At 43.2% G+C, this 17,153-nt stretch overlaps 1 protein-coding gene across 3 annotated transcripts in view; it reads right to left on the reverse strand.

Annotated features, from left to right (window-relative positions):
• Nucleotides 1–17,153, reverse strand: part of NAIP (NLR family apoptosis inhibitory protein) — a 42,517-nt gene that overhangs the window by 24,745 nt on the left and 619 nt on the right. For all 3 annotated transcript variants that reach the window (XM_012096791.3, XM_042233702.1, XM_004017115.4), the window contains exons 2-6: nt 13,461–14,034; nt 10,483–10,582; nt 6,327–6,408; nt 4,484–4,535; nt 1,687–1,806 (exon numbers count right to left, since the gene is read on the reverse strand). In XM_012096791.3, the coding sequence (XP_011952181.3) occupies nt 1,687–1,806; nt 4,484–4,535; nt 6,327–6,408; nt 10,483–10,582; nt 13,461–14,031 (925 nt within the window). In that variant the 5' untranslated portion in view covers nt 14,032–14,034. The remainder of the gene's footprint in view (nt 1–1,686; nt 1,807–4,483; nt 4,536–6,326; nt 6,409–10,482; nt 10,583–13,460; nt 14,035–17,153) is intronic.

The raw sequence follows: 17,153 nt of genomic DNA on the forward strand, positions 1-17,153 counted from the left end.
TTTTTGGAAGGAAATTAGCATTTGGATCTACCAAAGCACTGAACTAGAAACATCCTTGTTTCTAAGTGGGCTTCCGTGGTAGCTCAGGTGATAAAGAATCCACCTGCAATGCATTAGACCCTGGTTCGATTCCTGGGTCAGGAAGATCCACTGGAGAAGGGACAGGCTACCCACTCCAGTAGTCCTGGGCTTTCCTGGTGGCTCAGCTGGGAGTCCGCTCAGTAAAGAATCTGCCTGCAATGTGGGAGACCAGGGTTCGATTCCTGGGTTGAGACGATCTCCTGGAGAAGGGAACAGCTACCCACTCTAGTAAGATGATGGAACATTCCTCATCTTCCTTCTCCTTTTGGACTCCAGCCGTCATTATAAAGCCAGAGCATAGGAAAATCTCCCTTTGTGTCTGTACAGAAAGAGGAGGTCCTAGAGCTTGCGAGATCCCAAAAGGGTGAGATGACTAGGACTTGTGGGTGATGAGGAGGTTCGAGAGGAAGAGGGTGAGGACACCGCTAGGCAGAAGGTCCTTGAGTAAGGCTGCCACGGGGAAGAGAGAACAGAGAGAGCAAGAAGAAAAGGGGGGAGCACTAACTCTCCAAGTGCTGAAGATACGGAGGCATGGAGATTTTTGTACCAATGGAACACGCCTATTATCAAGTGAGCACTACACTCCCCTGCTCTGTACTGCTCGGTGGTATTCATGATTTGACCCCACAGCAGAAGTTCCCCCATGGACCTTCACCGTAATTGAGCGTGTGTGTTTGGTCTGGAGAAGGTCAGCAAGGTGCCCAGAAAGGATACAATGTCATTTCACCTTTCCATACCTCAGGCAGAGGTGAAGTTGAGGGGAACCCCCCCCCCTTTCTTTGCACATAACAAAGTGGAACTCCTGACAACCAGTAGCTAAAGAGAGAATACTATGAAACGATGGCAGATTCTCCATGCTTAGGAATTATAAAAAGGAATGTTCTTACTTTCTTTTCCAAGGAGAGTGTGGCAAAGACCCTCTATCCAGGGGAATTCTCCGCTGGTCCAGTGGCTAAGACCACGTGCTCCCAATGCAGACGGCCTGGTCCGGAACCTAGGTCCCACATGCCTCAACTAAAGAGCGCCTGTGCTGCAGCTAAAGATACTGCAGCTAAAGATGCTGCATGCCACAACGAAGAGCCAAGATCCCACAGTCAAATTAATATATATTTTAAAAAAGACCCCTATCCACACTCCTAGATATCTCTCAATCTTCCTCAGTAACAGAAACTCCAATTTTCAGCTGGGCACATTGCTACCTGGAAGAAAAAAAATATTAACGTCCCAGCTCCTCTGCTGCGTAGGTATGGACATCCGACTGCTTGGCTCTGGTTCAGGAGTGAGGGACTCAGAGTCACGTGACAGTTTCCAGAGGGGTGGGGGTAGAGGGTAAAGTGTATCAAGGCATGATAATTATTCTCAACAGAATGCTTGTATTTGCTGTTAGCCCAGACCTTAAGTTTTCAAGGTAGGGGCTTTACTACCTAAAGGCGGTGTGGAGAACTGGGAGAGGATTTATGACACAGAAAGGAAATAGAATATGTGAAGAATAATGAGAAGAAGTAGGGATTGTTGAGCCTAGTTACATACAAGCCCAGGACCATGAAGTGCATGTGGGTTTCACTGGGCAGCAAGGCAAGAGCTTGGGGCAGACTGCTGGCTCACCTGTGTAGAAAAAACCTGCTTTGGCCAGAGCTGCTGCTCCCAGTAGGGACGACGGGTGCCAGGACTTGAAAGACTGCAGGCGGAGTTCTTCATTCACAAAGATGCTGCCATTGCAACAGACTGGAATAAAAGACATATGGTGAGGCTAGCAAGCTTTGATAGGAGAAGGCAATGGCACCCCACTCCAGTACTCTTGCCTAGAAAATCCCATGGACGGAGGAGCCTGGTGTCCATGGGGTTGCAAAGAGTCAGACACGACTGAGCAACTTCACTTTCTTTCTTTCTTTGTGTTTACAGATAGAACAGTATGTTTGAGTTTGTTTCAATACAATTGAAGGAGGGGCTTAGGAAAGGAGAAACAAAACCAGACTGACTACGTGTTAAATTGTTGAAACAGAATGGTGGATACATGGTGGGAATTTGCTATGGTCTTATTTCTGTATACTTTTTTTATAATAAAATATTTTCAAATTATCTTTTCATTGTAGAGCATCAGAATAAAGCAAGAGTAAGCTAGAGCAGCTTCCCTTCCTCCCCACATTAGTATCAAGACTTGAGAAAGGCAAATCTTGCTTGAAGCCCCCTAAAAAGGAGGCAGATTTATTTCTTGCCCTTTGGGTGTCAGCTGTATGGGGGTGGTCTCCATTAGACTGTCCACATTGGCCCTAGAGTTTGGGTCCTGTCTTCTGCACCTCTTGAGGATTTGAAAACCAACTTATGTGTCTATTAAGTATGGTAACAAAAGTAGATACTGCAAAATTCCTTAAGATGAAAGCTTGTTTCAGTATGACATTTAATCCCAGGATTAATTGGAATATGACTTCCTGTGCTGGAGAAGCTCCAGTCTTCTCCTCCAGTGTCTCCGTTACTCTCACGCTACCGTCACATCCACAGTACTTCTGGTACTTTCCCCACCCAGCAATTCTCTGCACCACCAGCTGGGTGTCCTACAATTTACTCTGACACTATCTACTCAGTAGCACCAGATCCTACAGATTAAAGGCTCAATCCCATAAGACTGCTCCCACTCCACTTCATTCGACGGAGTGGCTCACAGAACCCAGGGAAACACTCGTTTAGCAAAGGACATGATCAAGGGTACAGACAAACTGGGGGCTTTCTAGGTGGTGCTACTAGTAAAGAACCCGCCTGTCAATGCTGGAGACATCAGAGATGCAGGTTCCATCCCTGGGTTGGGAAGATCCCCTAGAGGAGGGCATGGCAACCCACTCCAGTATTCTTGTCTGGAGAACCTCATGGACAGAGGAGCCTGGTGGGCTACAGCCCATAGCGTTGCAAAGACGCGGACATGACTGAAGCGACTTGGCATGCACACGTGTGCAGATGAACTGGCTCACAGACGGAGATCTGGGAGCTTCCCTCCCCATGGAGCTGGGGTGTGTCACAGTGTGGTTGTGTTCACACACCCACAGGCTCCTGGATCCACAAACTATTGCGATTTTTATGGAGGCGTCCTCACATAGGCATGATCAATCATTAACTCAATTTATATCCCCCTCTCTCCGCTATGAAGAAAAGGGATTAGAGACGAAAATTCCAAGCTTCTAATCATAACTTATTCCTCCCAGTGACCAACCCCCAACCAAGAGCCCACCCAGAGTCTCCACAGGAGTTTACAAGGGTTTTAGGAGCCCTGTATCAGGGACAGTGTCAAAGATCAAATATTAGAACAAGAGACACTCCTCATGATTTTATCACTTAGGAAATTACATGGCTTTTAGGAGCTCTGTGAAAAAGTGGGCTTAAAACTCAACATTCAGAAAACTAAGATCATGGCATCTGGTCCAATCACTTTGTGGCAAATAGATGGGGAAACAGTGGCTGACTTTATTTTTCTTCGGCTCCAAAATCACGGCAGATGGTGACCACAGCCATGAAATTAAAAGACGCTTGCTTCTGGGAAGAAAGTTATGACCAACCTAGACAGCGTATTGAAAAGCAGAGACATTACTTTGCCAACAAAAGTCCGTCTAGTCAAGGCTATGGTTTTTCCAGTAGTCATGTACAGATGTGAGAGTTGGACTACAAAGAAAGCTGAGTGCCAAAGAATTGATGCTTTTGAACTGTGGTGTTGAGACTCTTGAGAGTCCCTTGGACTGCAAGAAGATCCAACTAGTCCATCCTAAAGGATATCAGTCCTGACTATTCATTGGAAGGACTGATACTGAAGCTGAAACTCCAATACTTTGGCCACCTGATCCAAAGAGCTGACTCATTGGAAAAGACCCTGATGCTGGGAAAGACTGAAGGCGGGAGGAGAAGGGGACGACAGAGGAGGAGATGATTGGACGGCATCACTGACTCAATGGACATGAGTTTGAGTAAACTCCAGGAGTTGGTGATGGACAGGGAGGCCTGGCGTGCTTCAGTCCATGGAGTCTCAAAGACTCAGACATGACTGAGTGACTGAACTGAACTGAACTGAGGAGCTCTGTGCCAGGATTGGGGGCAGAGGTCAACATTTATTTTCTATTACTTCACATTTAATTTCTTAATAGACCCTGATCCATTTAAGAATGTTTTCAAAACCATTTTATCCAGAAATCTTAATTGTTTTAAAGGAAATTCAATTAAGGACCCAACCCTGATATATTTCCCTATGTTCATTTATGTTAAAAAAATTAAATCACCCCAGGAGACCAAGAAAATCTAATGAAATGGTTTTTTAAAAAATTACCATGGCACCACAAAATGAGGAGGAAAATGGAAAGATTAGGGGGAAAAAAGCAAAAGCAATAAACAACTAGAGCTTTTCCAAATAAGTCTGAGTCTTTACCTGATGCCACAGATGAATCTCTCTTGACCCAGGAATTCAGAAAATGTTCTCCCTGAAGAAAATGAAAACTCAAGCTATTATGTAAGCTACTGTGCATAAAATAAATAAGCCACAAGTATCTAATGTACATATCCAATATTCTATAGAGAATATATCCAATAAAAATTCTATATATTTTGGATATATTCACTATATATGTCTATATATTACATATATAGGTATGATATAGCTATGTATCAGGGGATATATCCAATATTCTACAGTGACTATAGATGGAGTATAAACTTTAAAAATTGTGAATCACTGTGTTGTATAATATTTTAGTTTCAGGCGTAGATCGACAATTTTTTTTTGTGTGTGAAGTTGCTCAGTCGTGTCTAACTCCTTGCAACCCCATGGACAGTAGCCTACCAGGCTCTGCCGTCCATGGGATTTTCCAGGCAAGAATACTGGAGTGGGCTGTCATTTCCTTCTCCAGGGGATCTTCCCAACCCAGGGATCGAACCCGGGTCTCCTGAATTGCAGACAGACGCTTTACCATCTGAGTATAGATCGACTGTACCTCAATCTAAAAAAATTCAAGTTACTGATTTGAAGTATACAACTATCTATGAACAAAAATTAAACGAACTCCCTCCTCCACCCTCTGCCTGTAAATTAGAGTTTAATTGAATTGAATGGCAGAGTTGTTAGAGAATTATTCCTTTAATTATTATATCTATTAATATTGACATTTTTTACACAGTGTAATAGGAAAAGAAAGCCTGTGAATATTTATAGTCAACAAGAAGCCTTTTCTGGGTCAGTTTTTCCAGAGATCCAACTCAAAAGCTAAGTTACAATAAGATATCACAGAGGTCCTTTGACTAATGAGGAAGGTATGAGATATAGGAAAGAAACTAGATTCAGAAGGATGGTTAAGTGTTGGGTAACTGATTCTTCTCTGAAAACTGCACCCAGATTTCTGTCTGAAGAAACACTTCTGCCCCTGCAGGGTTCTCATCTGAGTCATCTTAGCCAATAAATCCAGCCCTCCGTGCTTTTTTTTTTTGGCATAAGCCTGTGTAAGATGGGTTTTCCCAACAACTGCCACTAGGGAAGTCATATGATACAGCATAAAGTAACCATCTCTGAGGCTTACTGTGGGTAGCATCCTGTGGTCTGAATGTCTCATGAGGACACTGGAAGCTGGAGAAACTGACCTCAGCCAAAGAGGAGAGAACTACCAGGAAGGCAGACCGTTCTAAGGACTCCAGTTGACCAAAAGAACATGTTTTCCTTCCCCCTGCCCAATGAGAGGTAGGGGAATGGGATAAAGGAAGAAGGAACAGGAGAGGCCATGACGAAGAGGGACGTACTCTCCTCATTCCAATTAATTTATAAATTCTTTATAAATTACCATGATGCCAAAGAGATAACTAATGAGAACCTACTGTATAGCTCAGGGAACTCTACTCAATGCTCCGTGGTGACTTGAATGGCAAGGAAATACAAAAAGGAGCGGTTATATGCACAGCGCGTCCCACGAGGTACTAGTGGTGAAGAACCCACCTGCCGATGCAGGAGGTATTAGAGACGTGGGTTCGATCCCTGGCTCGGGGATATGCCCTGGAGAAGGAAATGGCAACCCACTCCAGTATTCTTGCCTGGAGAATCCCATGAACAGAGAAGCCTGATGGGCTACAGTCCATGGGGTCGCAAAGAGTTGTATACGACTAAGCGACTTAGCTCACAGCATATGTATACATACAGCTGACTCACTTTGCTGTACAGCAGAAGCTAACACAACTTTGTAAAGCAAGTACACTCCAATAAAAATTAATTAAAAAGAATAATAAATTACCGTGACATCAACAAATCCCTTGTAGCTTTGAATATACTGGGTAATTTCCTCTAAAGATTTCTTGCTTTGAAGAAATTCACATCTATAATTAACAAACAAACAAAATTAAAGTGTACCCTGATATTGTGATAGAGATATCCTGTATCTTTATAACTGCAGTGACACAAAAATCATTAACACATTAACACAAAAAACACAATAAAACTTATGGCATTGCGTACTTTAAATTGCTCAGTTCTTTTTTACTTTGATAAAACTGTCAAAAAAAGTTACCCCAAAACTTATGACAGTTAACTTTATTATATAATTACCATTTCCATTAATGACATGTGTAATAATGCAAAACTAAATCTTCAGATTATCTTTTATCCTAAACAAAACATAATACAATCAAAGAGATGGATTTATAACAATATATAGATTGGAGGTGTTTTTGTTAAGTTAAACTACAGTGAGGAACTAGTTCCTATACTTACATAAAAGTTACTGGCAGTAAAGGTAACAAACGATAATAAATTTCATCTATTGAAAAATATATATACTACTCCTTAGAAATATACAATGGAAATTGATAGTTAGAATTTTTTAAAAAGAGCATATGGAATACACTTAAAAAACACATTCCACAAAACAGAAGCAATTTTAGGTTCACTTTTTAAAACTCTCTCTCTTACAAATTTAAACTCCCTTTCTAGTGATGTCAGAGTAACAAGAGGGCTGAGAGTCAAGAGGCTAGAGTGTGAGTTCCACTTCCTGCCAGTCATGGAGAAGAGATAAACCTTTTGATTTTTTCCGTCGTACCACCTCCCCTGCCCAAAGTGGTCAATCTCACCAGTGTTCTCTTGAACAGATGTGAGAAAGTGAACTCCATTAGATGAGCCATACATCACTGGAGGGCCATCTCTCTGGGCCACTGAGGTCCCCAGTTTTTAGGTATACAGATCCTTCCAAGGAGTGCCCAAATCCCCACACAACTCAAATCCATACATAACCCAAATCTGCACACAATCCACATAGCGCATGAGGGGTGGGGCCTCCCCACATGCTTAGAGTGGGTTGAGAAGGAGCTCAATACATACTACTTCTCTTAAAAACACAGTAAAAATCATTTTATTTATTTACAATGATTTAGTACACCGAGTGGGCTTTCCTGGTAGCTCAGACGGTAAAGAATCTGCCTGCAATGTGGAAGACCTGGGTTCGATCCCTGGGTTGGGAAGCTACCCTGGAGAAGGGAATGGCAACCTACTCCAGTATTCTTGCCTGGGAAATCCCTTGGACAGTGGAACCTGGCAGACTACAGTTGATGGGGTCGAAAAGAGTTGGGCAGGACCGAGCAACTAACACACACACAGTGCACTGAGTACTAACATTTTAAATTGTAGGAATATACTCAGACATTGTGTCCATAGCTTATAAAAGCAGCAACAAAGCAAAAACGGATGCCCAGAGACTTCCTGATGGTCCAGTGGTTAAGAATCCACCTTGCAATGCAGGACACAACCTGTGTCCCTGGTCGGGGAACTACCATCTCATATGCTGCAGAGCAACAGAGCCCAAGCACCTCAACCACTGAGCCCATGCACCAAAACTAGAGAGTCCACGGGCAGAGGAAAGATCCCAAATGACGCAACAAAGATAACATGTGCCGCAACTAAGACCCGGAGCAGCCAAGAGATAAATATATATTTTTTAATGATGCCCAAACAGTTAAGGCTAGGGCACAATCAACAAAAAATTGGAGGAGTCTTAGTTCTCTTCCAGCTCTGAAATACACTGGTTAACCATATACTCATGATGACAAACAGGTGAAAGGTGAAATGGTCATATAACACATGGTAGTTTTTACAAGGCATTTGCTCCATATACTTTGTTTATAATCCTTACAACAACCAACCAGCTATGGATTATCTTTTTTTTTTTTTTTTTTTACACATGAGATGCAGAGGTTCAGTAACATGGCTAGGGTCTGGGTGTTAGGAAGCAGCGTTGTGCACCTCCGAGCCTCTGCACTTTGCCCACCCCTTTGCAGCAGCAGACCTTAGCTCCCTCGTGATCTGGGGCTGAGCACGGGACTCACATCTTCCCCTGATGCTTCTCACCTTTCCCTAGGCTGTACATTAGAGAAGGTGTATGAGGGCCACCTGACAGAATCTGCAGCTCTGGTTGGGGCTAGACCATTGCATGAGGGTCTGCCCAGTGTGTAGCCCAGGGACACTAAGCATCGTGGCCCTAAGGATAAGTGAAGCAATGGCTGAGGCCAGAGCTGAGACAGGTGCCCCAGAGCCAGGATTGATGTTCACTCGGTACATACCCACGTGGGGCACTGCCAATGCTAAGTATGATTGGCTGGGTGTCTGTTTTTGATTGGTCAACGAATCAGAATGACATTCAAAGTATTTAACCATCTGGGGGAGCTCCCTGGTGGTCCAGTGGTTAAGATTCTTTGTTTTCACTGCAGAGGATGCGGGTTTGATCCCTGATCAGGGAACAAAGATCCCAGAAGCCGTGAGCAGGGCCAAAAAGTAATCAGTATTTAACCATCTGGCTTCATGCTTCCCTATAACTGTTTCATCTGCTTGTCAGGAAGAGCTCCCCTCCCTTTCTCTTTCCTCTCCATCTCTCTCTCCCCCAATTGCTTCTCTTTGTTCTCTTCCTCCCTCCCACCCCCTCACTTTTTTTTTACAACTTTAAAAGAAATACATTTGTGTCCCAGAATTTAAACAAGATAGAGGTGAACAAAGTAAAATGTGAAAAATCCCTCTCCACCTCATTTCCTGACAAACCCAAACCTTAAAATATCAATTGGTTGATTTGCATATTTTAACTTTTTCCTCTATATATTTCAAACAAGTCCATACACTACGCATTCATATTGCTTTTTTTTTCTTACTGAACAGATCAGACATCCTTCCATTTTTTGTGAGCACGGCTGTCTGTGTGAAAGATGACATAGAATCCTAAACAACAGCCCAGTTTTTTTTGTGATTGACCTAAGATCTAACCAGCAACTTCTTTGCATGTGGTAGGTGCATGACAAGTATGTTAAATAAGATGAGCCAAAGCATGCTGCAGATCCAGTTATCAGATTGCAGGAGATATAGGAAGTAGAGAAACATGTTAAATGACACCAGAAAAACATTCAGCCAAACCCAGGGGAGGAAGCTTTACGGGACAGACTACACAGCTCCTTCCATGAGAAAGTGACAAGAAGAAGTCAGAGAGGAGGAAATCTGTAAACCAAAAATCTTGAGATATCAACCAAATGTAATGTAAGGACTCTGTTTGCATCCTACTTCAAATCAGTAAAGAGAGTAAACAGGGAAGAGAGAGGGGATGTGGTCATTAGGACACTGCCTCAGGTATTTGATGTGATTGAGGAATTACTGCTAATCCTCTTTAGGAGGCAGAATAATACTGTGGTTATGTTTTTAAAAAATATTCTTGCATTTTAGAGTATATGCTAAAATATCAACAAGTGACATTATATAATGAGATTTGCTTTAAAATAATCTAGTTATTTTTATTTCTGGGGAAAGGTATGTGAGAGATGAATGAAATATGATTTGCCCATGTGTTGATAAGTGGTCTCTATACTTGCATATGAAATTTTCCAGAATGAAAGTTTTAAAAATTTTAAAGGAATAAATGTGTATTTGGTAGATACAGTCATTTAGAAAATATTAATAAATGTAACATTAGAAATAATTTTTAAAACATATTTTCTAAGCAGAGAACTCAAGACCACTGTAATAATCAAAACTCTTACTGAGTTTTTGAAACACAATGTTTACATCTGGTATATATTCAGCAGTACATGAAACCATTTGTAATGATGTTTTAAACATTGTTTTATACAATTTTACATCATCCCAATACAAATTATCCATATTTATTAAGGTAGATTCTGAAACTTCTACTTGGCAAATCATATCTTAGTATCTTAGATAATGAAACAATATTAAGAAACTATTTTAAAATTATGTAATTAAAAAATTTCACAGTGTCATCAGGACTTTCTTGCTTGAATAAATTCTGGAGCATTCTTATTTAGGAAGGAGAAAGGTCAAAACTGAAGGTTCTGCTCTGGGAAGGTGACGCTTTAGTTTCGCTTTGTCTTAAAAAAATTACAAGCAAAAAATATTTATCTACTTACTTAGGGAACCACTTGGCATGTTCCTTCCAGGGATCGTCATCATCTTCCCAATTTCCTAAACATCCGCCGCAGGAGAAGCACTGGACAGTGTCGCGTTTACCTACGTAGGAAGCAAGCCACTTAGACGGCCCGGCAATAGCACCATGGGGTCGTCTGGAAGGGGTGTCTCTGCAAGCTGACTGCCCTGTGCGTAGATGAGACATGCTCCACCACATCTGCTCATTCACACTCTCATCGGTTGAATCCTCATCCACAGTCCCACTGCCCTCAGTGACCATTTTTGAAGCCTGAACCTCACCTCTTAGCGGTGGCCATACTTCACACACCGAACTCCAAGCTGTTGAACTCAACATGCCCACCAAAGCAGTGGGAAAGCAGAGGAACCCTGAGCTCATGAAGTAAAGCACAGAAGACTTCAGCTGGAGCATTGCTATGAAATTTCTGTGGAAACTTGGCCGTAGTTTTTTCCACTTTTGAAATGTATGTTCGGCAAGTATATTTTTCTTTTTTGACAACTGTTTTTAGGGGAATTACAAAAGGATCAGCTTTCAAAACTAAGAAGAAAACCAACTTGTGGTTTAGGCATTTTGAGATGTAAATGGTACACAAACTGGTAGGCAGATTAAAGTCAAACTACAAACTCCAACCACTGTGAACATGACGGAAAGATGTGGTTTTTCTGCATTTTCTCTGCTTCAGTCTCTTGGTCAATTAGGACATTAACTATAATATCTTGAAGAAATATATGATAAGTGCACTGTGACATCTGGGGAATCCTATACCAGAAATCTTTTCAATTCTTCTTTACATTCAACTTGGGTAACACTATCAATATGAATTTCTTCAAGCTTCTGCTATTAAATAACAATAATAGTAACAATTAACATATCTTATATCTAACATATGAAAGTGTTGGTTGCTCAGTCATGTCCAAGTCTTTGCGACCTCATGGACTGTAGCCCCCCAGGCTCCTCTGTCCATGGAATTCTCCAGGCAAGAATACTGGAGTGGGTTGCCATTTCCTTCTCCAGGGGATCTTCCTGACTCAGGGGTCGAATCTGGGTCTCCCGCATTGCAGGCAGACTCTTACCTCTGAGCCACCAGGGAAGCATGTACTGTGTGTCAAGCACTGTGCAGTGTACCTGAGACGGAATTTAAATACTTTGTTTCTTTTTTTAAACTTTATTTTATATTGGAGTACAGTCATTATGAAATTAAAAGATGCTTACTCCTTGGAAGAAAAGCTATGACCAACCTAGATAGCATATTGAAAAGCAGAGACATTACTTTGCCAACAAAGGTCCGTCTAGTCAGGGCTATGGTTTTTCCTGTGGTCATGTATGGATATGAGAGTTGGACTGTGAAGAAAGCTGAGCGCCGAAGAGTTGATGGTTTTGAACTGTGGTGTTGGAGAAGACTCTTGAGAGTCCCTTGGACTGCAAGGAGATCCAACCTGTCCATTCTGAAGGAGATCAGCCCTGGGTGTTCTTTGGAAAGACTGATGCTAAAGCTGAAACTCCAGTACTTTGACCACCTCATGTGAAGAGTTGACTCATTGGAAAATACTCTGATGCTGGGAGGGATTGGGGGCAGGAGGAAAAGGGGACGACAGAGGATGAGATGGCTGGATGGCATCACCGACTTGATGGGCGTGAGTCTGAGTGAACTCCGGGAGTTGGTGATAGACAGGGAGGCCTGGCATGCTGCGATTCATAGGGTCGCAAAGAGTCGGACACAACTGAGCGACTGAACTAACTAACAGTCGCTGCCTGGTGGCTCAGATGGTAAAGAATCCGTCTGCAATGCCGGAGACCTGGGTTTGATCCCTGGGTTGAGAAGATCCCCTGGAGGAGAGTATGGCAACCCACTCCAGCATTCTTGCCTGGAGAATCCCATGGACAGAGGAGCCTGGCAGGCTACAGTCCATGGGTTCGCAAAGAGTCAGACGTGACTGAGTGACTAAGCACAGCACATAGTCGATTAACAATGTTGTGATAGTTTCAGGTGGACAGCGAAGGGACTCAGCCACACATCTATAGGTATTCATTCTTCCCTAAACTGCCCTCCCATCCGGGCTGCCGCATAACATTGAGCAGAGTTCCCTGTGCCATACAGTAGGTCTTTGTTGGCTACCCTTAGGCACATTTCTTAAACTCTTTGGGCCTCAGTGACATTAGTTGTGAAATGGAGGGAAAGGACAAGTTTGTTGGATTAGTGTAAGTGCTTAACCCGTGCCTGGTGGTGGTGATGGGCCTAGCTTCAGGTAGGTGCTCAGTAAACGAGAGCTGTATGTATTAATCAGGATTCTCACTCAGATCTGTCGTGACTTTTATGGCGTGGCTAGGACAACTCAAACAACGTACAATTTCCTTCAGTATTCTTGCCTGGAGAATTCCGTGGACAGGGGAGACTGGAGGGCCCCTGTCCACAGGGTCACAAAGAGGCGGACATGACTGGGTGAGCACTGAGCACACAGACACAGTTTTCTGAAATGCAACTTGACCTCTATGTTATAATTAAACTTAAGGTTAAATACACACACACACACACACACCAAAACCCTCCAGTGCTGCAGCAATTAAGAGAACAATCACCTAAGAATTTAAAAGAATCATTTAAAAGGATCAGAGAACAATCATTTAAGAGCAGTCAAAGGAGGATGGGTAAGAAGGAGACTAGGGTCAGACTGACCTCACACTTTATTTTCAGGGCCTTAGAAATCCAGTCAAGTATTATCTAACATCCAAAATTTTAGAAAAAGTCACTTTCTTATTTTGCTTATATTTTTGGTAAACTGACATGCTCTATTGAAGCTAAAGTAAAAGTACTGAAGTTGAATCTTGAGAAAACAGGTGTACCTAGTATAATATGTTGACCAAGTGAGGAAAGAGTCACAAGATGCTGCAACTGAACAAAGCATTGCAACTGAGCCTAAACTTAATTCCAGTGAAACATTTCAGAAAGTGATTTCAAATTACCTGTAAAGACAAAGCCAGCAGCTGAGAGCTCCCTTGGGGACGTCCCCTGGGCATAAAATGGCCAGTTCTCGAAGGATTCGAGTCTGGCCTTCTCATCTTGGTACCTTGCTTTGTCATCCTTCCTCAACGTGTCCTCTGGATTCTGAACTCTTATATCATACTTGGGAATGTTACCAACGTCTTTACCCAGAAGGAACTCACAGTCTGGATGGAACTTCTTGTGGTGTCCCATGGGGGAGCTCTGGAGACTAGTGCCAAAGAGGATTAAGCTACAGCAGAAGCACTGAATGCCAGATTTTGTGCCAGTGAAATAAAACCCAGCCTCTGCCATCTCCTGGGGCATCCACGAGCTGAAGGTGGTATAGGTCACAAAAGTCTTTACCCTTTTTGCTTCACTACGCATTTGTGAATTAAAGCCTTTTTGCATTTTTTCTCTGTCTCTGTGTTCTTCTTCTTCTATTTCCTTTACATATTGAAGTGCATTTACACCTAGAAAAGCAGACATCTCTGGGAACACAGCAGGATCAAACTGTGAAATCCTCTCCTCAGGGGCTTTCTCCTGGGCGGCCATTTTCTGAAGAGGGAAAAAAGAGGTTCATGAACATCGTCACTTGGTTTACTAGTCCTGAGATTTGTTTAAACCCTTTCTTTTTTTTTTTTTTTTTTGGCTGGTTATACCATATTTCTTTTTAATCGGAGGATAATTGCTTTACAGTGCTGTTAGTTTCTGATGTACAACAACAGACTGTAGTCCACCAGTCTCTTCCGTCCATGGGATTTCCAGGCAAGGATACTGGAGTGGATTGCCATTTCCTTCTCCAGGGCATCTTCCTGACGCAGGGATCGAACCTGGGTCTCCTGCACTGCAGGCAGACTCTTTACCATCTAAGCCACAGGGAAGCCCACACAACAGTGTGAATAGCCCCCTCCCTCTAGAGCTTCCCTTCCACCGCCCCCATCCCCTCCCTCTAGGTCGTTACAGAGCGCCAAGCTGAGCTCCCTGCGCTCTACAGCAGCCTCTCAACAGCTGCCTGCTTCACACACCGCAGCGCGTGGACGTCAATGCTACTCTCAGTTCCTCTCACCCTCTCCTTCCCCTGCTGTTTCAACCCTTTACTCTTGTTTTTTCTTCTGAATTACATTGCTCTTCTGCTTATAACTTAGTCTAATTCAGAGAAAATGCACTAGTAGGTCTGTAACAGCGGACCTTTATCCTGCCTTCAACAGTAAGGTCACCTATGGAGTCCAAGTAGTATCAGAGTATCAGTCATCACTTAAGATAAAAGGATCAGGACTTCCCTGGTGGTCCTATGGTTAATAATCCACCTGCCAACGCAGAGGACACGTGTTCGATCCCTGGCTCGGGAAGATTTCACATACCGCAGGGCAGCTAAGCCCATGCACCACGATTACTGAAGCCCACACGCAGCAATAAAGACTCAGAGCAGTCAAAAAATTAATTAAAAAAAAAAGATATAAGGATCAGTTCAGTTCAGTCGCTCAGTCCTGTCCGACTCTTTGTGACCCCATGAATCGCAGCAGGCCAGGCCTCCCTGTCCATCACCCACTCCCAGAGTTCACTCAGACTCGCGTTCATTGAGTCAGTGATGCCATCCAGCCATCTCATCCTCTGTCGTCCCCTTCTCCTCCTGCCCCCAATCCCTCCCAGCATCAGAGTCTTTTCCAATGAGTCAACTCTTCGCATGAGGTGGCCAAAGTATTGGAGTTTCAGCTTTAGCATTAGTCCTTCCAAAGAACACCTAGGACTGATCTCCTTTAGAATGGACTGGTTGGATCTCCTTGCAGTCCAAGGGACTCTCAAGAGTCTTCTCCAACACCACAGTTCAAAAGCATCAATTCTTCGGCGCTCAGCTTTCTTCACAGTCCAACTCTCACATCCACACATGACCACTGGAAAAACCATAGCCTTGACTAGACGGACCTTTGTTAGGGGGATCTGCCTGACCCAGGGATTGAACCCGAGTCTCCCACATTGTAGACAGACGCTTTACCGTCTGAACCACCAGGGAAGTAGATAAAAGGATAGATTAGGGTAAATCTGTATCATCATATAACAAGTTCAAAGACACATGCTTGCATTCTCAACATTTCAGGAATCAACAAAGTATTTTGTTTAATGCCTACAGGTGGAGTTGGATAGTTCCATGTGACCAACTTTGCTCTGTGTGCCCTGCCTTAATCAGGCTAAGCTGACTTGGAATTTGCCCATCTACCCACATTTCTGCAGAAGTTGCAGCTCACTGAAGATCTCATTTAAGCCCAAGCATGCCCTTCATCTGGAAGTACTCAGTGTAAAGAAAAGAACTCCTTCATCTCTAAGATGTTAAGTCCATCTCAGCAGTGGTTCCTCAGGAAGCTCTCATCAGTCCACAAGGTTACTGGGCTTTTTGACTGAAGAGTACCTTCATTTCAGTTTGTGTCTTCATGCGCTCTCCCCGTAGAATTCCTTTAGCAGTTAGCAGATAAGGGTCACATTCCGGCCAAAAGAAGCATCTGCTCAACTCTCCCTTTGGTTTCAAGTTCCTTTCCTTTACAGAAGAAACCAGCCAAAGCCTGGTGGACTTAGCAGCCTGGGGCTCTTCCTTGGTACTTTCATCAGTACTATCTTAGTACTTTCATCAGTACTATCTTAATACTTTCATCAGTACTATCTTAGTACTTTCATTTTTGCCAAAGCAGCCCAGACCGTGAAAAGGGAGAGAAAGGTTTAGAACCACTGATACCGGGCTGGCTGCTGAGGTCTGCCTTGTTTGCCTCACTGTTTTTGACCGAATTCCCCTCTCTCTGAATTTCTGTTTTAACCTATTTAAATGCTTCTGGTGACTCTGGATCTGCCACCTTTAAATTCCATTGCTGGGGGTGGTGGGGAGGAGAGAGGAAAATTAGGAATTTGGGATTAACAGATACACACTGTGCTGTGTTGCATTCAGTCACTAAGTCGTGTCTGACTCTTTGTGACCCCACGGACGGCAGCCCACCAGGCTCCTCTGTCCATGGGATTCTCCAGGCAAGAATACTGGAGTGGGTTGCCGTGCCTTCCTCCAGGGGATCTTCCCAACGCAGGGATCAAACCCAGGTCTCCCACATTGCAGGTTAATTCTTTGCTGTCTTGAGCCACCAGGAAAGCCCAAGAATACGGGAGTGGGTAGCCTCTCCCTTCACCAGGGGATCTTTCCAGCCTAGGAATCGAACTGAGGTCTTCTGCATTGCAAGCAGATTCTTTACCAGCTGAGCTATCAGGAAAGCTCATAAATCAACTATACTTCAATTTTTTAAAATAGCAAAAAAAAAAAAAAAATCTATTGGTATGCTTTCCCCCCCATGAATAATTATAGTACTAGAGTGAATTGAAATCAGGATGCCTTCATCAGCCAACCTGGCATCAGTGGTTCTAGGTAGTTCTCCCACTTTTTTCCTCCTAAACAAAGCCTGAGCGAGCATTTAAATAATCAAGTCAAAAACTGTTCCCATAATCCCATTCACAGTGCCAACTTCAGCAAGTACACAGGGTCAGATAATAGAAAAAACTCACAAGCCTCTACATAGTATATTTACTTCAGACTTTAATAAAGTTGAAAGATATGATACAAAAATAAAAACAAAAGGCAGGCAAACATCAGCGTGGTCTCAGACTCCGGTCCCAGCTTCTAGGACCCTTTCTCCGTTATACAG

Source organism: Ovis aries, chromosome 16 (genome assembly GCF_016772045.2).
Source record: "Ovis aries strain OAR_USU_Benz2616 breed Rambouillet chromosome 16, ARS-UI_Ramb_v3.0, whole genome shotgun sequence".
NCBI classification, from domain to species: domain Eukaryota; kingdom Metazoa; phylum Chordata; class Mammalia; order Artiodactyla; family Bovidae; genus Ovis; species Ovis aries.